General features: G+C 41.8%; 1 protein-coding gene across 1 annotated transcript in view; it reads left to right on the top strand.

Moving 5' to 3' along the window:
• Nucleotides 1–24,563, top strand: part of trpm3 (transient receptor potential cation channel, subfamily M, member 3) — a 244,938-nt gene that overhangs the window by 216,171 nt on the left and 4,204 nt on the right. The window contains exons 18-26 of the mRNA XM_056284922.1: nt 12,574–12,777; nt 15,081–15,221; nt 17,263–17,391; nt 18,404–18,655; nt 20,097–20,271; nt 20,895–21,023; nt 22,772–22,922; nt 23,480–23,673; nt 23,986–24,118. Of these exons, the coding sequence (XP_056140897.1) occupies nt 12,574–12,777; nt 15,081–15,221; nt 17,263–17,391; nt 18,404–18,655; nt 20,097–20,271; nt 20,895–21,023; nt 22,772–22,922; nt 23,480–23,673; nt 23,986–24,118 (1,508 nt within the window). The remainder of the gene's footprint in view (nt 1–12,573; nt 12,778–15,080; nt 15,222–17,262; nt 17,392–18,403; nt 18,656–20,096; nt 20,272–20,894; nt 21,024–22,771; nt 22,923–23,479; nt 23,674–23,985; nt 24,119–24,563) is intronic.

Raw genomic sequence — 24,563 nt, 5'->3', positions numbered from 1 at the left:
TGCAGATTTGTCGGCTGCACATCCATGATGCGAATCTCCCAGTCCACCACATCCCAAAGTTGCTCTATTGGATTGAGATCTGGTGACTGTGGAGGCCATTTGAGTACAGTGAACTCATTGTCATGTTCAAGAAACCAGTCTGAGATAATTCGAGCTTTATGGCATGGCGCGTTATCCTGCTGGAAGTAGCCATCAGAAGATGGGAACACTGTGGTCATAAAGGGATGGACATGGTCAGCAACAATACTCAGGTAGGCTGTGGCGTTGACACGATGCTCAATTGGTACTAAGGGGCCCAAAGTGTGCCAAGAAAATATCCCCCACACCATTACACCACCACCACCAGCCTGAACCGTTGATACAAGGCAGGATGGATCCATGCTTTCATGTTGTTGACGCCAAATTCTGACCCTACCATCCGAATGTCTCAGCAGAAATCGAGGCTCATCAGACCAGGCAACGTTTTTCCAATCTTCTATTGTCCAATTTTGGTGAGCCTGTGCGAATTGTAGCCTCAGTTTCCTGTTCTTAGCTGACAGGAGTGGCACCCGGTGTGGTCTTCTGCTGCTGTAGCCCATCTGCCTCAAGGTTCGACGTGTTGTGCGTTCAGAGATGCTCTTCTGCATACCTCGGTTGTAATGAGTGGTTATTTGAGTTACTGTTGCCTTTCTATCAGCTCGAACCAGTCTGGCCATTCTCCTCTGACCTCTGGCATCAACAAGGCATTTTCGCCCACAGAACTGCCGCTCACTGGATATTTTCTCTTTTTCGGACCATTCTCTGTAAACCCTAGAGATGGTTGTGCGTGAAAATCCCAGTAGATCAGCAGTTTCTGAAATACTCAGACCAGCCCATCTGGCACCAACAACCATGCCACGTTCAAAGTCACTTAAATCACCTTTCTTCCCCATTCTGATGCTCGGTTTGAACTGCAGCAGATTGTCTTGACCATGTCTACATGCCTAAATGCATTGAGTTGCTGCCATGTAATTGGCTGATTAGAAATTTGCGTTAACGAGCAGTTGGACAGGTGTGCCTAATAAAGTGGCCGGTGAGTGTATATTCCAGTACTAAAAATGCCATTCGAATAACATTGTTCTGGAGACTATCACAATAAGAACACCTCCATCTTCATCAGGGATTTTAGTCAGTTTTATTTGTATAGCCCAATATCACAAATTACAAATTTGCCTCAAGAGGCTTTAAAGCAACACAACATCCTGTTCTTAGACCCTCGCATCGGATAAGGAACAACTCCCTAAAAAAAACCTTTAACAGGGAGAAAAAAATAGGGAGAAACCTCAGAGCAACAGAGGAGGGATCTCTCTCCCAAGATGGAGAACGTGCAATGGATGTTGTGTTTACAAAATTTACACTATACAACATTGAAAGAGGATAACAGAATTATAATGGACTTGTAAAATATATGAAGAATATGATGAGGAGGATGCCCAAGCCACACGGCCAGCATCACCAGGTTAAAAAAAAAATTGTCACACATCTTAGTGAGAGAAGGATATAACATTAAAACAGGATAACAAAATTATATGGATTTATAAGATATATGAAAAGAAAATGTGATGAGCGGGGTGCCAAGCAGGGTCCAGGTGGTGACCACCATCACCATGGAGACCTGAGAGGAGGACAGACTGCACATGCACGCAAGGGAGGTTCACATCACACCATACACACACAGAAAAAGAGAAAGGAGAAGACATCATTCAGAGAGAGAGAAAAGACGTGAGAGAAGAGAAACAGTTTGCAATAGTCAATAAAATATACGCTACAATCTCGTCGGCAGAACAGTGCTTGGTAAATTCATTGAGACAGAAACTGACTCGCCATGCAGTACAGGTTATGAAGCACTCAACTTAAATGCAACTAATTGTAATCTAAGGTGAAAAGATGAGTTTTAAGTTTGGATTTAAAGGACTCAACAGACTCTGATTGTCTGACAGCAGCAGGCAGATTGTTCCACAAGCATGGGGCCCGATAGGAAAAGGCCCTGCCATCAGCTGACTTCTTTTTAACTTTGGGAACACACAGAAGCCCTGTATTTTGAGAGCAAAGAGCTTGAGATGGAATGTACGGTTTAAGATCAGACAGGTAAGATGGGGCAAGCCCATTTAGGATTTTATAAGTCAACAGAAGCACCTTGAAGTCTGATCTAACATGTATAGGAAGCCAATGAAGGGAGGCAAGAATTGGTGTAATATGGTCATATTTTCTAGTTTTAGTTAGGATTTTAGCTGCATCATTCTGAACCATTTGAAGACTTTTAGTACTAGCATGTGGCAGACCTGAAAACAGAACATTACAGTAATCAAGTCTGGATGAGACAGATGCATGTATAAGAGTCTCTGCGTCAGCCATGGACAGAAAAGACCAAATTTTAGCTATGTTACATAAGTGAAAAAAGGCAGTCTTGGTGATTTTTTTTTATGTGCTTATCAAAGGAAAGGCTAGGATCAAACATAACACCAAGATTTTTGGCTGCCACACTTTGTGAAATCAGAGAGTTGTCAATTGTTATCATTACTTGATCAAATTGGTGTCTGTGTCTAGCAGGGCCAATGACCAGCATCTCAGTTATATCTGAATTTAAAAGCAGAAAGTTCAATGACATCCAATTTTTGACAGCAGCCAAGCCGGCCTCTAAATTAGTCATTTGAGTATGATCATAAGCCCTTATAGGCACATACAGCTGACTATCATCAGCATAGCAATGGAAATGTTTTCCATAACTGCATATCATTTATAATGGCCAAGAAGTGAACTATAAAGAGATAAAAGTAGAGGGCCAAGAACTGAGCCCTGAGGTACACCATATTTAACATCAGAGAGTTTTGATGTAATATTACTATAGCAGGCACAATGTATTCTTCCAGATGAGTAGGACTTAAGCCAATAGAGAGCTAAGCCAGAGACACCAAAATTACAAAATTTAATCTATCTAATAGTATACAGTGATCAATGGTGTCAAAGGCTGCACTGAGGTCCAGTAGTAGAAGCACAGAAGTGGAATCAGAGTCCATAGCTTGTAAAAGATGGTTTGACCCTCTGGTCAGAGCAGATTCAGTGGAGTGACAGGCCCTGAAAGCTGATTGAAAAGGTTCATATAGATGGTTATATCTCCTATATGGGTCGAAAGTTGTTGATATAAAAATCTCTCTAGTACTTTAGAAAAGAATGGAAGATTAGAGACTGGTTGATAGTTATTTAGAGACCCTGGATCGAGGTGCAGTTTTTTCAGTAGAGGTTTTTAACCACATCCGTCTTAAAACTGCTGGGGAAAGTTGTTGATACGCAACTCTCTCTAGTACTTTAGAAAAGAATGGAAGATTAGAGACTGATCGATAGCTATTAAGAGACCATGGATCAAGATGCGGTTTTTTCAGTAGAGGTTTTTAACCACAGCTGTCTTAAAACTGCTGGGAACAGTGCCAGTAGTAAGTGATAAATTAACAATGTCTTGCATTGTGGGTCCCAGGAAAGGCCAGAGGTCTTTAAAAAGTTTTGCTGGTAAGGGGTTGAGTAGGCAAGTAGTTGGTTTAGAAGCTGACATGAGCTTAGTCAAATTATCAAGAGCGATAGTCTCAAAAGCTGTAATAACAGGGACTATCGGTGTCTCATTGTATAGATATGAATTTGGTAAGACAGGATCTGCAGGAGTGGCTAGAGTTGAAGGACTAATTTTGTTTATGATCTCATCAACCTTATTACAGAAAAAGTCTAGAAACCCATGGGCCATGAATGGTGAACAGTTAATACACAGCTGCTTTTTAGTAAGTTTAGATACAGTGTCAAAGAGAAATATGGTGTTATATTTATTAATACTGATTAAGTGACAGAGATACGTTGCTTTTGCAGCAGATAAAGCATGCTTGTATTTCAATAAACACTCATGCCAAAATAGGTTAAAAAAAAGAAAGAAAGCAGTATCCTGCAATCAATCAATCAATCAATCAGATTTTATTTGTATAGCACTTTTCATACAAACAAATGTAACACAAAGGGCTTCACACAATAAAACAATGAAATCAATAAAATCTCCCCGCTCACAAAAAATAAATAAATAAAAGTACAAGGCAAATTTTATAAAAGTACAAACAAGTTTAAAACTGAGTTAGTAAAATAAATAAAAGTGCCATAAACACTGATTAATTAAAAGTAACAACAGAGCAGAATATATAAAAATAGCAAAATATATAAAACACTCACACACACACTATGAATTTAGCTGTAGGCTATTTTAAAAAGTAAGGTTTTTAACCTGCTTTTAAATGTGTCCAATGTGGGGGCCTCTCCCAGGTCCTCAGGCAGGGCATTCCATCTACTTGGGGCGTAAATAAAAAATGCAGCTTACCCTGCTCTAAACCTAGGACGAGGGATGGTTAAAAGACCACTGCCATTTGACCTGAAAGTTCTTGCTGGTTTATAAGGAATTAAAATGTCTTTTATATAGCGTGGTGCAAGGCAATTTAGCGCTTTGTGTGCAATTAAAATCATTTTAAAATCAATTCTAGTTTTGACAGGGAGCCAATGCAGAGATCTAAGAACAGGTGTAATGTGCTCATACTTTTTAGTTCTGGTGAGAACACGTGCTGCCGCATTTTGAATTAATTGTAGTTGGCGCACAACTGATAGTGGGAGGCTGGTGAATAGTCCATTGCAGTAGTCTAGTGTACTAGTTATAAATGCATGGATGACCTTCTCAAAGTCTGATATTTATAGAAAGCCCCTTAGTTTTTGAAATGTTTTTAAGATGGTAGAAGGCTGATCTTGTGAGATGATTGATGTGGCTCTTTAAATTTAGATCACTGTCTATGATTACACCAAGATTTCTAGCTTCACCTTTGCACTCCAGAGACAGAGAGCTGAGATGAGCTGCAATTCTTTGTCTCTGAGTCTTTGCACCAAAAATAAGTATTTCTGTCTTGTCTTTGTTCAGTTGTAAAAAATTATCTGACATCCATAAAGTAATATCGTCAATACACTGAATTAGGGAATGTATGGGAGCTAGGTCATCAGAAGATAGGGATGTATACAGTTGTGAATCATCTGCATAATTATGGTAATTTATTTTGTGTTTCTGTATAACATGTGCAAGTGGCAGCATATAGAGATTAAATAGTAGTGGTCCAAGAATCGAACCTTGGGGTAGCCCACACATTATACCCACTTTGTCTGAGGAAAAGTCTCCAATAGACACACAGAACTGCCTGTCCTGAAGGTATGTTCTAAACCAGTTGAGAACCGGGCCAGAAAGGCCGACCAATTTTTCTAATCTCTCTAGCAACATATCATGATCAACAGTGTCGAAAGCAGCACTGAGATCCAGGAGCACAAGAACAGACAATTTATTAGAATCTGTGTTCATATGCAGATCGTTCACAACTTTGATAAGTGCTGTTTCTGTGCTATGGTGAGATTGAAAACCTGATTGATAAATGCCTAGAAGGTTGTTAGATATTAAATAGTTATTAACTTGAGAATAAACTGTTTTTTCAAGGATTTTGCTGAGGAATGGTAAGTTGGAGATGGGCCTGTAGTTGGCAATAACTGTTGCATCAAGATTACTCTTCTTCAGAAGTGGTTTAACAACAGCCGTCTTAAGTGCTGCAGGAAATATACCTGCCTGACAAGAGTAGTTAATAATTTCTAAAACGTCATGTGCTAAGCAATTAAAAACATTTTTAATCTTGAGGCAGTAATGTTCTGTCTAATGGCAATAATTTTGTTATTGAAGAATGTAGCGAATTGCTCACATTTTTCAGTGGACAGCATCTCTGATGGGTTTGGAGATGGTGGATTAATAAGTCGGTCAATAGTAGAGAAAGGCACTTTACTATTGTTAATATTTTCATAATGATTTTAGAGGAAAAAAGACTGTCTGGCCTGTTTTTTGCTGTACTTGTTCAGTCTATCCTTGTAAATTTAATGGTGAACCTGAAGTTTAGGCTTTCTCCACTGTCGTCCTGCTTGGCGACAGTCTCTCTTAAGCTGCCTAATAACCGCTCCATTTCTCCAGGGGGGTTTTTGTTTTTCTATGTTTTTAGTTTTAACAGGTGCAATGTTGTCAAAGATATTTCATATTTTTGAGTTGAAGTCGTTCACAAGATCCTCAGTTTGTGATGACATGAACGGCGACAACTCATTTACGGTTTTCTGAAAGGTTTCAATTGTATGATTATCAGTGGAGCGTTTTTTGATCATTCGAGTGTTCTTCTGTTGTACAGGAAGAGCAGACACATCAAAAAATATACAACAGTGATCAGAGATGGCAACATCCATGACACAGGGTACAGTAATACTAAGTCCTTTTGATATGACTAAGTCTAGAGTGTGCCCCTTATTGTGGGTGGGTCTGGAAACATGCTGAGTGAGAGCAAATGCCTCCAGTAAGCTAATTAGGTTTCTAGCATCGGGGTCTGTTTGATTGTCAACATGAACATTAAAATCACCCAGGAAGATGAAACAATCATAATCAGTGGAAACCATAGACAGTAGCTCCTAAAATTCATCAAGAAAGCCATGTTTAGATTTTGGTGGCCGATAGACAGTAATTATTAAAATCGTAGCTGTACAATGTATAGTGAGAGCAAGGTGTTCAAAAGACGTGAATTTCCTGAAGGGGATTTCCTTGCAGCTGTAGGAATCAGAGAAGACAGCAGCTATTCCACCGCCTCTCTTGTCAGATCTGGTGGTATGGATGAATTTGAAGCCAGGAGGTGCAGACTCAATAAGCACGACTGCGCCATTTCTATCCAGCCAGGTCTCGGTCAGTAGGGTGAAGTCCAGGTTATAGGTACTTATAAGATCATTAGCTAAAAATGACTTATTAGTTAGCGACCTGACGTTTAATAAAGCCATTTTTATTGTCTGAGGTGCATGGCTTTGTGGGGGATGATAATTGAATTCCGAACTAGCAACAAATTGTTTAGCTCCCTGTATGTTACAGGGAGATTATGGGGTCTGTGTCTGTGGTTTATTATTACAGGAATTATTATGGCAGAGTGACAGTCATTGGTATGATGGATCGAACTCACCAAATGACCTGAATATGTATGGTTTACAATGGAACCAAAATTGAAACCACTCTGCTCCTGTGGACGTCAATTAGTGACGAAACTGTCTGCACCTGTGTGCGGGCACCAGTCGTTATTGTCGATAGCACAAACACGAGAGTTGGAGACAATGGAATAAAACACGTTTACAACCAGCATTCGTGAGCCTGCTCGATTTGGATGGAGTCCATCACGTTTAAAAATAGAAGAGCGCTCCCAGAACAGATTAAAATTGCAGGCCCGCTTAAGAGCATGTGTCTCGTCATTAAACCGGGGGTGTAGGCCTCTTTAGTCACCTAGCTCTGGTAATGAGAGGTACAACTGAATCGAGGAGAGTAGAGAGGGCCACATTTAAGTCACTAGAGAAATTTTCAACAGAGTCAGTCACTACAGTGAAAGGAGCCATGACTTCAGGCAGCTGCTGGCCAAATGCAGCTGCATTGGAGGGACCAATGTGGCAAGTGGCAATTACATCTGTGCCGACATTAACTGGACAAGCCAATAATGCTTCATATTTGATGAGAAAATAATCTGACACAGCAGATGTGGTTTGCAAGACATTCAGATCAGAAACAGCTCTCCCTTTAGAGAAAATCAAATCAAGTGTGTTACCACCACAATGAGTCGACTCTTGGAACAAACTAAGTGAACCCAGAAGTATCAGCTAGCGCCAGAAAGGCTTTACTTGGAGGATCAGCAGCCTTATTCAGATGAATATTAAAATTACCAAGAATTACAATCTCATCAGAATGAGTAACAAGACCTGAGACAAATTCTCCAAATTCTTTAAGAAAGAGCGAGTAATAGAGTATCACAATTTGGGTGAATGAGAGGGAGGACAGCGGAATGGTGAGGATGCAAGGAGTAGAGGTGACGAAGGTATATGAGTTTAAATACTTGGGCTCAACTGTCTAAAGTAACAGGGAGTGCAGAAGAGCGGTGAAGAAGAGAGTGTAGGCAGTGTGGAGTGGGTGGAGAAGAGTGTCAGGAGTGATTTGTGACAGAAGGGTACCAGCAAGAGTTAAGGGGAAGGTTTACAAGATGGTAGTGAGACCAGCTATGTTGTATGGTTTGGAGACAGTGGCACTGACGAAAAGACAGGAGGTGGAGCTGGAGATGGCAGAGTTGAAGATGCTAAGATTTTCATTGGGAGTGACGAAGAAGGACAGGATTAGGAACGATTATATTAGAGGGACTGCTCAAGTTGGACGGTTTGGAGACAAAGCAAGAGAGGCAAGATTGAGATGGTTTGGATATGTGTGGAGGAGAGATGCTGGGTATATTGGGAGAAGGATGCTGAATATGGAGCTGCCAGGGAAGAGGAAAAGAGGAAGGCCAAAGAGGAGGTTTATGGATGTGGTGAGGGAGGACATGCAGGCGACTGGTGTGACAGAGGAAGATGCAGAGGACAGGAAGAAATGGAAACGGATTATCTGCTGTGGCGACCCCTACCAGGAGAAGCCAAAAGTAGTAGTAGTAGTAGTAGTAGTAGTAGTAATAAGAGTATCACAGTTAGGACTGAGCCAAGTCTATTCATTGGGGCGGGAGATTAACCAAGAAGAAGAGCCTCAAAAGACTGGAATTTAGATTCAAGTCTAGAAGTCAGATTGAAAATAGATTTATATATTTAATTAATTTAATTTATTTATTGTTTATTTCGAATGTTGATTTTTTAAAAATGTTTGTATAATAAAAGAAAACAAAAGAGAAAAAATCAAATCAAGCAAGCAATATCATCATCAAACATTTGTTTTAAATCTCGGCAGTTCGAAAAAGAGTAGGCAGAAGTTAAAAAAAAACTTTTCTAGTCCTACCCGCTTTTTCTATTTTAGTTTTTCAACAGTGAACTGTGTGATTTAAATGAAAACTCAATCATCTACCACCAGTGACCATGACGTCTATCTAGTAAACCATACAAAGATCATTCATTCAACACAACAAGAACAAAGCAAGTGCAGAGCAACATCAAAACAACTCAAGAACAACTCACACAAGATGTCCCAGCTCCATCCCATATCGGTTCAACATATTATTTTTAAAGAGTCTTTTAAATTTGATTATTGATTCACATGTTTTCATTTCATCACTGCAGTTGTTCCATATCTTGACACCTTTGGTTGTGACACAATGATATTTTGCATTTGTCCTTACTGGGTTTTGTTTAAACGCACATATTCCTCTCAGGTCATAATTACTTTCCCTCAACTGGAACAACCCCTGGATACTGCTGGGTACTTTATGATTTAACACTTTGTACATGATTTGAGCGGTTTTAAAGTCCACCAGATCTTTGAATTTCAGTGTTCTTAGTTTGATAAAGAGTCGGTTTGTTGGTTCTCTGCAGTTGGCTCTGTTTACTATCCTTATGGCTATTTTTTGAATAATGAAGATTGAATCGGTGTTGGTTTTATATGTGTTCCCCCACACTTCCACACTGTAGGTGATGTATGGAAGTATGAGGGAACAGTACAAGGTGTAAAGTGAAGCTTGATTTAGAAGATCTTTGACTTTGAATAGTATTGCAATTGATTTGGATACTTTGGCCTTGGTATAATTTATATGTGGTTTCCAACATAATTTATTAAGGCAAGACCCCCACCTTGTGTATTTGCCCGAGCTACATGGGCATAAGTATAGTCAGGTGGGGAAGCTTCATTTAAGGGAAGGAAAACATTCGGTTTCAGCCATGTTTCACATAACCCAATCATATTGAAACTATGTTCAAGAATCAGATCATTTATTATTAAGGCTTTGGTAGACAGTGATCTGATATTTATGAAACCAAATTTAAGCATCTTGTGGAATTGATCATTAGTAGGCAGAACTTTAGAGCTACCAATAGGTGAAATATTAATTGGAATTAGACACCTTGTTGATGATTTTGATGACCAATGCTTTGGATGATATGTGGTCACACTTTTGATAACATTAGATGTTTGTTTCTGTAGATTATTAGGTAGTTTGTTGCACATTTCACCACCACCAGTGATGGGAATTATTATTAGATTATTGTGATTCACACATTTAGGAGAGAAGAGCTTGGGAGCGATACAGCAGGGTAGGGAGATGGTCTCAATTGTTATTGACCAAGCTGTCAGTCTGCTAATCCACACCATGAGAAATTCCCTGACTAAACATTCATTAAACTAGTTGACTCCACATCTGCACTGGATTTAAACCTAGCGGGCTCTCTGATCACCTGCAACCTGCTGAATGATAAGGCCCTAGTGTCAAACGAAATGATAAGTCCCTAGTGTCAAACTAAATGATAAGTCCCTAGTGTCAAACTAAATGATAAGTCTCTAGTGGCAAACTAAATGATAAGTCCCTAGTGTCAAACTAAATGTAAGTAGCTATCTATATTGCTAGACAAAAGAGCGGTGCTGGCCCCAGTAGGGTAAATGCCATCCGCTTTCAGCAGGTAAGGGCGACCCCAGAAAGAAGGTCAGTTATCAACAAAGCCGAATACCTGCTCATGGGATGACAAATTTGGCCTCAGGCAGAAAGTTGGGAAGAATAATGGCTTGTAAGCAGCAGGTTGTACACCAAAGGAGATGATGCTGAGAGTGTGCATTAGATCGGAAGGTGCTCATACATACTCTAGTGGGAGTCTACCTGTCTTGAGGCTCTCATAAGAAGATTTAAACAATGCTCCGTATACAGTATTCTATATTTGAACATTCATCTGGAGTCTGTTTTGAAAGATTTAAGGAAATACTAGACACGGTTAAATGTGTAGCAGTTCCTTTGCTTGTGTGAGTGGGTCAGCCGGGACTGGCAGTGGGGTTATAAGAACCAGCTGCTCAGAATAAAAGACAGGTTCCAGTTAGATATGAGAAATGTGGAACTGATCTGGGAGCTGCTGGAGGGATGACTGGGTCACAGTCATTGAAACACACACACACACACACACACACACACACACACACACACACACACACACACACACACACACACACACACACACACACACACACACACACACACACACACGAGTTGCTGCAGTTGCAAGGATACTCAATTGGTTTACCATCAGTCTACCCTCCATCAGAATTTGGCCATTATAGGCAAATCTACCAACAAGCTAACAATAGCAGAGACTACAATACTCAACTATTGACAGGTTTGAGTTGTATTCAGCAGGACTCTCTGGGAGACGTCAATAGATGCTGAAACAACATTTTTTTTGTGCAATGGTGCTCCAGACAGGAACGGTTTCTAATTTATTCAGGCAAAAAAAAAAGTTCTTTTTATTTATTGTGATAAATGAATCTTATTCACAACATCCCCTTTAACAAACTGGACATTTTGGCTCTCTGACCCAGGGTGAAAACCTAATTTTTTTCTCTCTCTCACACACACACACACACATCCAACAAACCTGACATTTTTTAATCAAAAAAATAATCGTATGGGCTCTTTTTACATGCCTTTTTCCATGTCATAAAAAAAAGAAAGTAAAACTAAATGTAAATCAAGTTAATTATCATTTGAATGAAAGGAACCAAATTTCATTTTGAGGACTTTGAGCCACTAAGGGGTAGTTGCACTCAGAGATAAGGACACCTTTAATTCCTCTTTCCTTTCCTCCATCTTACCCTCATCCCTCAACTTCCCATGAAACGCAGTGCTCCCTCTTCCTTTTCTTCTTTGACTGTTATTTGTCTGAGGTCTTTACAGCCGGCCCGCTTCCTTTATCTGCTGTGAGTGGGTCTCTATCACTCATCGCTCTGGCTCAGTACCCTCACTGCCTGTCTGAACTAATGTGTTTGTAATTGACACGACGAGGAGAACATCTGCCTGAAAAGTCTGACAGACCAAAGTGTTGTCACTCAGCTTTATACATTGCCTGCATGTAGTTCACAATACCAAGTGTGTGTGTGTGTGTGTGTGTGTGTGTGTGGGTTACAGAAAGATGTTTTTGTGGTTCTCCTGGCTTTCGGAGCCAATGCCCTAATTTTCAAGGCACTTGCTTTTTTTGTGTGTCTTTGTGCTCCTTTATGCGTCCGTGTTTGTACACCTAGGTGGCACAGTGGTTAGCGCGGTCGCCTCACAGGAAGAAGGTCCTGGGTTCAAGCCCTGAGGTAGTCTAACCTTGGGGGTTGTCCCCGGTCGTCCTCTGTGTGGAGTTTGCATGCTCTCCCCGTTTCCTCCGGGGGCTCCGGTTTCCTCCCACAGTCCAAAGACATGTAGGTCAGGTGAACCAGCCGTACTAAATTGTCTCTAGGTATGAATATGTGTGAGTGTAGGTGTGTGTCAGTGCTGTGATGGTCTGGCGGCCTGTCCAGGGTGTCTCCCCGCCTGCCACCCAATGACTGCTGGGATAGGCTCTAGCATCCCCGCGACCCTGAGAGCAAGATAAGCGGTTCAGATAATGGATGGATGGAATGGATGTTTGTTCACCCTCCTAAACTCTGTGCGCTGGGGATGCAGTCGCTCCCGCCCCCCCCACCTTGCTTTTCACTCCATCCCCACTACCTCCACCTTCTCTCCACTCCACTCCCAGGTGATCCTAGGCCTTCTTCTTCCTCCGTCCATCCTGAGTTTGGAGTTCAAGAACAAGGATGAGATGTCCTACATGCCCCAGGACCAGGAGGCCTACCTGCAGGAGAAGGAGGAGGAGGAGCCGGAGAAGCCTGTGAAGGAGAAAGAGGAGGAAGACATGGAGTTCACAGTAAGATCTTACTGTGAGACGCAGTACAACTCCGTGGTGAGAGAACCCACCTCAGCCCCGCATCACAGCCCTTATACAAATACTGATCTCAGATCATTCTGAGATTAAATATATGCGAGCTTAACACATAGCTCAGAATCAGTACGCTTGTGGGCCAGTAACTGTTTCATGCAGTGTTATCATGTAATATGTGTCCACGATCAAAAGAAACACACAGAGATGCATATATTTACACATTTAAATAAACACACATACTCTTTCCTCTACCCGGCCGACTGGACCCTTCCGGCTAAATCGGCCTTTCCTGTTTCTCATCATCTCAGCAAAGATGTGGTCGTGGAGTTGTAGCGTCTCAGTCTGTCTCCGCTTGCGGCTCCTTGTATATGTCTCTCCTTTTCCGTCGATCTCCTTTCCCATCTCTTCCTTTTGTTCCTTCTTGTTCGCTGCCTCGCTCTCTCTTTTTGTCTCTTTGTTTCTCTCTCTTTCTATTGCCCGTCCTCCACCCTTCTTCTCTTTAACCCTGTGCTCCTAGCTCAGTTCTAAAAGAGGTATAGTACTTTCTTGTCAGCCAAGTGCTGCCTCTCACTCTCTACTGTCAACGCTGCCTTGCTGCAGCGCACCGCTCAGCATGCCGGCTGCCGAGAAAGGGAGGCTCAGGCTTGTGTATTACGTAACCAAATCCGCCCGCTGCTGCTGCCGCAGAGCTTGCGGTGGTGGTCTGAGCACCTTCTCCCGGCTTAGAACAGAAGCGTTGGTATTGATCCCATCTGCATAGACGTGGATGTCCTGCGGGATTGAGTCACATTCCATTTCAAGCCAGTCAGTTCTGGAGATGACGCCGGGTGTCCCGTTCGGGTGTTGAAAAATGAGCGGGGAGCGCTCCGAGACCAGAAACCCCAAGGGACGGGTTTTCAAACCACAAGCCGGGTCTTGGGTTGTCTCTTCAACTGACTGAAATGAAGTTGAATTGATTTTGGCACCGCTGTACATATTTTCCATCTGCATCTTAGGACAGACAGGAAGCCAGTGCAGAATTCACAAAACGGGCCATGTGGCACTTGCAGTCCTTCAGGCAGTCCGGTGCTCTACAAAGGACCCCGCTGTCGAAGGACACATTTGCAGCGAGGTCTTCCTACTGCACTGGCTTCTGACTGTTCAAATGTACCTCCAGCCAACCCAAACTATGAATCACGTGGAGATTCATACTGATATACACAGCCTGTCTCACCACAGGGGGGAGAATGGATTACCCGGTCATCAGATGCTTTCAAAGAACCTCACTGCGATGTTTTTTTTTTTGTTTGTTTTTTTTCCTAGCCTGTCCACTCACTGGTTGGATAATGTGCATGCTCAGTACAGTAATAGCATGGTGGGATTTACACACTGGCATCTGAATCTGTTCACCCTTAAGGGTCTGTCTGGGCCTGCCTTGATCCAGATGTGGGCAAAAACTATCACTGAATGAGTTAAACATGTTTCAAAAACAACAAAAAAATGTGTTTTTTTTTTTTTTTCTTATTTGTCACAACTGGTGATGTTTTTTTCCCTTTTGCGGCTGCTCAAGTCTCCAGGAAATCTAACTGCTCATCGAGCGTTTCAAATATCTGGGACCATTTTCAAACGGCTTTTTTTTTTCTTTTTTTTTTTTTGCCCATGTCTGCATCCAAGTACCCAGACATGCCATACAATTCTCCAATCTAACTCCCGTAGAGACCTGGTGTTGCTTTCCCATAAGACCATGATCCATAAAAACACCGGGTTCGAGCCCTCTCTCATGGATAAGGAAATGTCTCCAACATGAAATGAGATATCTGTGTACTTTTTTCTCCCCCCCCCTCTTTCTCTGTTGTTCTCTTTCCTCTGTCCTTGTTTGTTACTGTTGTCTGAGACACTATCCATGAGTGTGTGTGTCTGTGTCATATTTGTCACCAGCCTTCACCCAACACTCAACCTCACACACATATATCACATAATGGAATGATATCATTGCCCGTGCTTGCTTCCATTGATTATGATGTTAAACATTGAATGACAGCATTTGATGTAACCATTTCCCTGTTTGTTCCTCTTTTTGTCTTCTTTCTATGTCTATACTACTCAACAACTCTACCAATCCAAACACCCCACCCTACCTGCTCATTACCCGCGCCACTGTGTGTCTCCTCCACCCCTCCTCTTCCCCGCATCTCTTGTCTTTCTCCATTGTGTCGCATATGCATCCAATCCTGTCTCCCCTCCATGGTTCAACCATTCCATCCATGACTATTTTCTCCATGCCACCAACTCCTTCATCCCTCCGACCCATCCCGCCCGTGTGCGGGGCTTGTGTTACACCCCAGGCCATGCTGGGTAAGGTTACTACGGAGACGAACAGGAAGAAGGATGTTCAGGAGGTTCAGAACCGCCACCGGCTCATCCCCATGGGACGCAAGATCTACGAGTTCTACAACGCCCCCATAGTCAAGTTCTGGTTCCACACGGTCAGTTGCCTCTCCGTCAGCCTGTTTTTGTGCATGGTTGGTACCCGTCTTCACGGTGCCGTGGCCGCTAAGCTGTGGCTCCTGGTAATCAATGTGTAGCTCTACAGTACCTCCAGCCCTTATCAATTTCTGAGATGTAGTAGCATACAGAGGGATGAAAGAGCGCGAGGCAGGACAGGTGGGGGGGGGGTTATTTGATGAAAGGATGGCACAGGGTGAAAAAAGAGGATGGTGTTGAAGAGAAAGGTTGTATTGAGGAGATAGAACAAAGGGGATTATCTACTGACAATGCACTAAACCCTGTCAGTGATAGCCACCCAAAGATCGAGTATGTGAATGTGTGTGTGTGTGTGTGTGTGTGTGTGTGTGTGTGTGTGTGTGTGTGTGTGTGTGTGTGTGTGTGTGTGTGTGTGTGTGTGTGTGTGTGTGTGTGTGTGTGTGTGTGTGTATGTGTGTGTGTGTGTGTGTGGGGACGTCTGCAGCTATAGATTGAAGCATTAACTTAACCAAAATAGGAGTAAAACCTGGCTTTCTTTTATTAGATGAATGCAGGTGTGTGTGTGTGTGTGTGTGTGTGTGTGTGTGTGTGTGTGTGTGTGTCTGTGTGTGTGTGTATGTGTGTGTTACTTTATGGTAATGTGCTGTGTAAATTCCCGTTTGTGTAGTTAAGGAAGTCCGTGCAGATTTTGTATGTGTATGTATGTGAGCAGGGGCATTAATTTGATCATTTTAATTCAACTTTTGTGTCCCATTTCCAGCGGTAGCGTTCTTAATTTAGCTTCTGCCAAGTAAAATATTCCGGATATCGCCAATGAGTCATGTATAGATATGGTAATCATTTCTTTCCTTTCTCTCTCTCTGTTCATCCCTGCTTATGGCTTCTCTCCTACCTCCATGTCTCCCTCTTGTCTTTCATCCTGACAGGTTAGAATAAAAAAATCCTGTGAATTTCATTATTCCACCTGCAGAGGCTGCGCCCCCTGTGGATAGAGTGTCATCTCTGGCAGATTGTGCTCGTACCCATTATGTTACATGTAGCACTGACCCTGTAATAGTGATATTAGTCAAACCTACTGCATGAAGTAGCAGTGGACAAGGGCTAAATGACTATAAATCCACTTTCGTTCACACATCATTGCAATCCATTAAAGCGCCAACAGAACGTTAAGCTAAGCGTGTACTGGGAAGAGGAATGACCCTTAGTATGAGAGTAAGAGCATCATTTTTTAATTTTAAATACCCTGCAACAGTTGCTTTAATATACTGCTGCATTTTAGTAGCATAGTCACCATGATAGTATCTAACCTTCCTTAAACTGCCTCTTTTAAAAGTATTGATGAGGCGTTCTGAAATCAAAGTACTTCTTGCGGTGTACATAGTTGAAATACATCCTGTATAATTATCCATACCAAAGCAAAATGTTCTGGATTTGAGTAACATACTCTCGACAGATGCCCATGTGTCACTGTCAAGATGCGTTGGATGATGGGTAGGAGTAGCAGCTTCTAGCAGATCTTCCAAGCTCAAATTGGAGATGTTCAGACTTCTGGTCAGAATTTGGTATAATTTCGATCCTGACCCATCGTTATCAGCAAATAAAAAGTGCAGTAAAAAAAGCCATGTCGACAGCAGGCACACATTTAAATAGCTACAGCCAGCTACAGGAGACAAAAAAAAAGACCTGACATTTTCAGGCCATGTGTGCATGAACAGCGGTGAGATTTTGCGACATCTCATCTCTATTATGAGCTCTCAAATATGTCACTAAAATGAAGCCTAACTAGGGTCAGTCACTCCCAGAGCGAGTGGTCATTTCACCAATATTGTACCCAATAGGTCCTCTCGAAATAAGCATGAGGCTATTGTGCAAAGCAATGATCTTTAATGATGCAAATACCAGTAGCAAGTGGGCACACACAAACACAAATATATACTTCATAAGCACACAAAAACACAGTATATGATATATACCTACTCTCTCACACACACACACGCACACACTCACACGTGCAGGAATTATCTTTTGCTCCTTTGTGTACAGATGGCCTACGTTGGCTACCTGATGCTGTTCAACTACATTGTTCTGGTGAAGATGGACCTGTGGCCTTCTCCTCAAGAGTGGATTGTAATTGCATACATCTTCACCAATGGCATTGAGAAGATGAGAGAGGTAATGCTGAACGGCAGTCATACAAGTGAATGTATATACCATCCATATGTAACACAAAAGAATGGCAAAAAAGAAGGCACACCAGTACATATAAACACAGAAAGACAAACAATATTGCAAATAAAAAAACACACACTGTTGAGGTTCATATATACAGTATTTGACATAGATGCAAAGTGCAGTTATGCACACATACACAAAACATTGAATTTTTAAGCACTTGAATGTACAGTGCATTGAAAATAGATGGCAAGTAACAATACAGTTGCCTGCAGCTATTTTGTCTATATGTCAGCTTGATTAAACAGCTTAATTCTTTTAGAGCTCACTGCTTGGAAAATTGGTATGAAAAGAAAAAAAAGATAGAAAAAGTGAAACAGACCAAGACAGATGGGGGGGGGGTCGAAGCAGAGAGGCAAATAACATAAGAAAATGGAAAGAATGTCTGGCCATATGGGACCACCCATGGTCAGACCGATGCTTGCATTTCTTTTTCTTTTTTTTTTTGTAAAAATCATTCTCAGCTACATCAGGGGCTCTCAGTCCTGTCGTCAGGGACCCCTTGTAATGCTGGTTTTCTATCCTGCTGGTTAGATAATTACATTTACCTGTTGTGCCAAGCCTAAAAATGCCCTTGATCGAATGGCTGGAATACCTGACACAATGGGTGAATTTAATTATCTACCTGGCAGAACAGAAAACCAGTAGTACTGCTGGTCCCTGAGGACCGGACTGAAAACCACTGATCTACATCATCTTGGACCCAGTTACCTGTAATCCCTTTTTGTGAAATCATACTGCCCTCTTTTGGCACTTATGATGTAGTGCCTATTTGCTCCTCCAATCATCCTTCCTAATCTTCTTTTGCTTTTCTCTACCTGCTGTCTGCTCTTTTTTGTCCACTCTGTGGTGTAATTCTTATGTTTGGACATTGTCGACCTCTTCTCTGTTTTACCTTCCCTCACTCATTTCCTTTCCTCCAAATGTTTCCTTCCATCGCTTCCTCTTGCAGATCCTGATGTCCGAGCCCGGCAAGTTGTTACAGAAGGTGAAGGTCTGGCTCCAGGAGTACTGGAACATCACAGACCTCATGGCCATCCTCATCTTTTCTGTTGGCATGGTGCTCCGCCTCCAGGATCCACCGCTCATGAGCTATGGGCGGGTCATCTATTGTGTCAACATCATCTATTGGTACATTCGGCTCCTGGACATCTTTGGAGTCAACAAGTACTTGGGTCCCTATGTTATGATGATTGGCAAGATGGTGAGAAGAGGCGGGGGGGGGTGGATGTGTGTGGTTGTCTGCCTGTCTGTTTCTCCGTCATCCTATCTGTCTAACTGTCTGTCTGTTTGTCTCGCTTCCTCTTTCTGTCTTCCACCCTTTCATTCTCTCTTGATCCTGACTCCTAACTTCACTCTCTTTATTTCACTCTCTTGCCCCATTACTATTGCTTCATCATTCTCTGCCTACCTTTGGAGTTTTCTGTGACACAATACCATCACTGTTGATAGTGCAAGAGTACATAGGGCTTCTCTGCATGAGGATGACATTGGTCCAATTTGTATGTCATGTGCACGCCCTGTCCTGACAGACTTTCCTGATCTCAAAGAATATCAGAGAACATGTGATACATGCATAACAACACCAAGACAGATCCAGAGAGGGGATCAAAGGAGCACCTCTGTATCTGTCTGGGGCGGGAATGGCTCACAGATCAGCTGTGTACCATTGGACGTTAACACTCTTTGATATGTAAATTAGCAATTAGAGCAAGAGAGAGACTTTGCTTGGCATTTATTAACCTAGCCAGGCTATTGGCCTGTTTGATGCTATTTCGTTGGTGCCGTCACTCTCAAAGTGCACTGATTTCAAGTTGGATTGAGGTGTGTCTGATTTATTTATTTATTTATTTATTTATTTATTTATTTTAATAAATGAGTGGGGGGGGACGAATACAGTAGATAAATATCTCAGTTAAATTTAAATTGATCTCAGTTAATGACTTCTGAGTCATGACCCTAAAATTTCAGTTTTATTCCAGGGCTTATTAAATTCAAATTTGATTGACCCACCACCCCCTAAGATAACTGTTAATATAGAAATTAAAATACCTGGGCATCAAGGTGGCATGGCAGCCTATTCCGTGGCCTACCAACATCGGGATCGCCCGTTCGAATCCCCGTGTTACCTCCAGCTTGGTCGGACGTCCCTACAGACACAATTGGCCGTGTCTGTGGGTGGGAAGCCAGATGTGGGTGTGCGTCCTGGTTGCTGCACTGGCGCCTCCTCTGGTCAGTTGGAGCGCTTGTTCGGGGGAGAGGGGCACCTGGGGGAAATAGCGTGATCCTCCCATGTTCTACATCCCCCTGGTGAAACTCCTCACTGTCAGGTGAAAAGAAGCGGCTGACGACTCCACATATATCGGAGGAGGCATGTGGTAGTCTGCAGCCCTCCCCGGATTGGCAGAGAGGGTGGAGCAGAGACCGGGATGGCTCAGAAGCGTGGGGTAATCAGCCAAGTACAATTGGAAGAAAAAGGAGGGGGCGATAAAAAAAAAAATTAAAAGTCCATTATCCATCCAGCTCATTGAGCTGCATCTCTAGCTGGTGTTAGTGTCAATGTTAGACCACTACCGCCCTCTTATCATCTCTTTTCCATCTGCTTCTATCGTCCTCCTCTCTCCTTTCTTCCTTGCCTCTGTCAGATGATCGACATGATGTATTTTGTGATCATCATGCTGGTGGTGCTGATGAGTTTTGGGGTGGCACGGCAGGCCATCCTCAACCCTAATGAGGATCCATCCTGGATGTTAGCGAGGAACATCTTCTTTATGCCCTACTGGATGATCTATGGAGAGGTGTTTGCTGACCAGATTGACCGTAAGTGCGGGGCAGGATTCAGCGTTTCAGAAGCAATAAATTAACTTTAATCATCTGCTTTTTAAAACCTTTTGTTTTAACGTAGGAGAGAATAGGTTCTTGATTATGGAGAGAGATCAAAACAGTGTGAGAGAATAACAAGATAATTCAGATAACTTTTTACTTTAGTTATTTAACAGTCTACCTCTTCCTCGCAGCAGGGAAATGATGATGGAGGTTGTCTATATCAATGATTGTTTACCAAGACTGAAATTCTTGAGAAGTAAAATTGCTGTCATGATGTATTTTGCCCGAACATAGCAGATGTATTGTGGATTTAATAGTCAATCAATCTGTCACATTACCTCAGCTTCTTGCAGCTAACATTATATTGTCATCGGAGACCGTGATGTTTGATATTTGGTTTTTATATTATTCTTCATAATGTTCAGACTTATCAGTGACTCAATAAATGAAAAAGGCTTTGAGGATGCTCTGTAAGAACATGTCTCTGTGAGTAAGTGTGTAAATGCGTGTGATGTTCTGTCCCCTGTATGAGAGTATAACTCTGTGTGTGTGTAGTGAGCGTGTGGATTGGCCCAAAGAGAAGAGATCTGAAATAATGCTTTCGTTCTTTGTTTCAGATATGCATAGTAGGAAGTTACAGCACAGGCTGAATGAAAAACTCTGGCTGGTTGAAAATTACTTTCGAACACACGGAACCTGGCGTAATAGCGGTCCATCCCTCATTGCCCAGTGCAATCAAAATCCCAGTAAATCCATAGATATAGACCTTAATTTTAACCTTACACACCTACGTGACCCACCTCTCTCTCGTCATCCCACAATCACCACCATGTCATACCCAGTCCTAGCACTACAGATCACTACAGAGGAGCGCATGCAGCTCTTCAGGCTTTATGGATAAAACTGCCGCCACAGGCTTGGACAGCTTGGGTCAGCTAAGCCATCTCTGTATTATTTCTCAAATCTAATTAGAAACACATCTAAAAAGAAATAGGAACTGAATGAGTTCGGTCATCTGTTTTCCCGAAATATGAAACAATATATGAAATAATATGACCCAAGGCCATGCTCTATGGGCAGTGTTATCCTACACAGTTGGCATTGGCTGGCCAGTCTCATTTCATGGCAGTGACCCTCTTCAGACGTGTTATGATATTCTTATGCTTTTATGTTTGGTTCGTGGTGATTGCTTAAGAAAGAACATCAAAGGGAATTCTCAAAGTTCCGAAATTTGAAGTTTGAGTTTCCGCTGATGGTTTTGTCCTCCATTTTTCCCCCCTTCCTTTGGATTCAATTTTATTTCTAAGAGAGTCTGCCATGTAAATGCCACCTGTCACCTAAACCATGATATCACTTTTACGCCAGCTCAGCTTCTCACTGGAGCAATTGCAACATTGTCACAATATTGCTTCCATTCTCAAAAATATGATACTTTTACCACAATCAATACAAAAAGGAAGAAATTAAACATTAAGATTTAGATATGAACATCGCTCAGAACATAACACCCACCCCCCCACACACACACACATAGACAAACACATATACTCACAAACTACAATGTACATAACCACCTTTCATCACCTGTAATCTGTTTTTTCACGTGGTTCAGTTGTCAGAGTTTTTTTAAACTTCCAAATTTATTTGAGGGTAAACATTTCATAATAAAAAAAAAATTACTTCAGTTCTCTATCTTTGGGCTGTAATGTGTGAACAATTAAACATTAAGCGACGATGAGTATGATTAGGAGTAGTCCCATAGGCAAACAAACAGAATAAATGCTGACTTTTCCCCATATAATCCATAGCAACTGAACCATCACAGATGGAAAAAACGTACTGTGTTTTGAAATACATTTCAAATTATACAAGGCAATTAACCATTGCTGACTGAGGCTATGGCATACATCTGCAACAATATATTTTAAACATTGAATACATGTTTGAATATATTGGGAATGCAAGTTTAATGATACATGATGGGTGTATTTTTGAAATTTTTTTTTTTAGATGCACATTTCAGCACATGAGAAACTATCATTTAGTATCCACTTCTTCCTGCCCCCCTTTAAGAAAAGAAGCATAGCAACATATTCATGCTTCTTGTTTGTTTGCAAAATATATTAATATACATTTTGTTTGATATTTGTTGGTCTGCTTCCCAATTTTGGTCTGTTTTGATTTCAGTATATGCTCGTGTGTTTGATTTTATTTAGCTTTTTTGTTTACTTTCTTGATATTGCTGATTTTTATGTTTTGGATTTAGTTTTTTACTCTCTGTGCACATGTCATTTTTACTGTCTTTGCATCTCCTCCTTTTTCTGCATGATTAATCTTAACCTAGCCAATATTTTCTCTTGATTAATCTTTACAAACCTCCTGTCTCCTTTTGTGTGTGTGTGTGTGTGTGTGTGTGTGTGTGTGTGTGTGTGTGTGTGTGTGTGTGTGTGTGTGTGTGTGTACTGCATGCGCTTGTTTTGGTGTGTGTGTGCAGCTCCTTGTGGCCAGAACATCACAACTGAGGAGGGGTCGGTGGTGGCCCTGCCCCCCTGTAAAACTGGTGCCTGGATCGTCCCAGCCATCATGGCCTGCTACCTGCTGGTGGCCAACATACTGCTGGTCAACCTGCTCATAGCTGTCTTCAAGTATGGACCCTCTCTTTCACTCTTATAAGTTCTTACATAAGCCTTTCCACCTATAAACCATAGGTAGATATCTTCGTACCGAGTACACATTTATGCAAGCAAATCCAACAACACTGTCTCTCCTCCGCTCTCCTCCTTTTGCCTTCCAACTTGCCTAACTGAACCAGGCATCATTAAACATGCATTTACAGAACCTGTGATATTTTTCTCATGTAAAGTATAGCACACATCACCAATTTATGGACTTTATTGTAGCTTTGTGTTCAAGGTCTGAGACATATTGTATCGGCATAATGAGATGGTTCTGCCCCCACATAGATAGTGGGCTGATGATCTGTCACTGTGCTTTGCATTTTTTTAAAATATGCTTTGGAGAAAGTGATGATCTCTCCTTTTACTCATGCCAGTTTATTGACTAAACACAACAATCAGTCAATCTAATTTCTGACCCAGTATCACTGTATGGTTGATGAGGCTGTTTACACAGAATTGGATTCCATATTTCTTTTGTTTACTGGATGGTGTAAATCTTTGTTTATCGTTGGCCATCAACATAGCAACACGTTCTTCGAAGTGAAGTCCATCTCCAACCAGGTGTGGAAGTTCCAGCGCTACCAACTGATCATGACCTTCCACGAGCGGCCTGTTCTTCCTCCGCCCCTCATTATCTTCAGTCACATGACGATGGTCCTAAAGCACCTGTGCTGTCGCTGGCGCAAGCACGATGACGACGAGAGAGACTATGGGCTAAGTGAGTGGCTGTCACAAAAAGAGCCAGGCTTGTGTGAACAACTATGTTCTCAGATAAGATGGCAGTGATTGAATTACATCAATGTTGGGGGCCACATTTCACTATGCACATTTTTGCTTGAAGTCATAAAGTTCCTTGTTTTAAATGTTCAGCTATGTATTACAAAAATCACAGAGCTGAATCTTAGTGGTTCATGTAATTATATCACATACCATAGCATTCAAAATCTGCCATCATTGGAAGGTATTTCAGTTGCAAGTTTGAATGAAATTTCTCTCTGACGCGGTCATCTCTCAACCGTCTCATTCGCAGAGCTTTTCATCACAGAAGATGAGCTGAAGAAGGTTCATGACTTTGAGGAGCAGTGTATAGAAGAGTACTTCAGAGAGAAAGATGACCGCTTCAACTCATCCAATGATGAGAGGATCAGAGTCACTTCAGAAAGGTTGGAATCGGCCACAAAGAAAAATCTCCTTTTTTGAAAATACGTGGCATGGCAAGATCAGCATTAAAAAAAAAATCTACTAAAGGGATAATTCCTAATTTTTAAAATCTATTCCTATCTTGTACTTACCCCCCTCATTTAGTTCATAGGCAAGTTCCATTTTCACAGTCATTCTTCTTTATGGACGCACAGCTCAAGTTTGCCATCTAGAGCTCTGTTTTTGTGAAACAGGATGCAGGCAAAGTCAGGTGCACGTGGGCATGCCAAATATATTTTTGAGACATGAGCGCAGCCCTGGTGTAGCATGGCGCAGTTGAAAAAGAGGTTGAATTAGGATGAAGTCATTTTAAACAGGTGGAATTGGTGTGTGCTTAAACTTGGCCTTTCAAATGAGCTCCTCTCATAACCTTAAAATGCACTGTGGCACAGCTTATTGTAAGCTTTT

Source organism: Lampris incognitus, chromosome 1 (genome assembly GCF_029633865.1).
Source record: "Lampris incognitus isolate fLamInc1 chromosome 1, fLamInc1.hap2, whole genome shotgun sequence".
NCBI lineage: Eukaryota > Metazoa > Chordata > Actinopteri > Lampriformes > Lampridae > Lampris > Lampris incognitus.
This window is presented reverse-complemented; position numbering and strand designations above follow the sequence as displayed.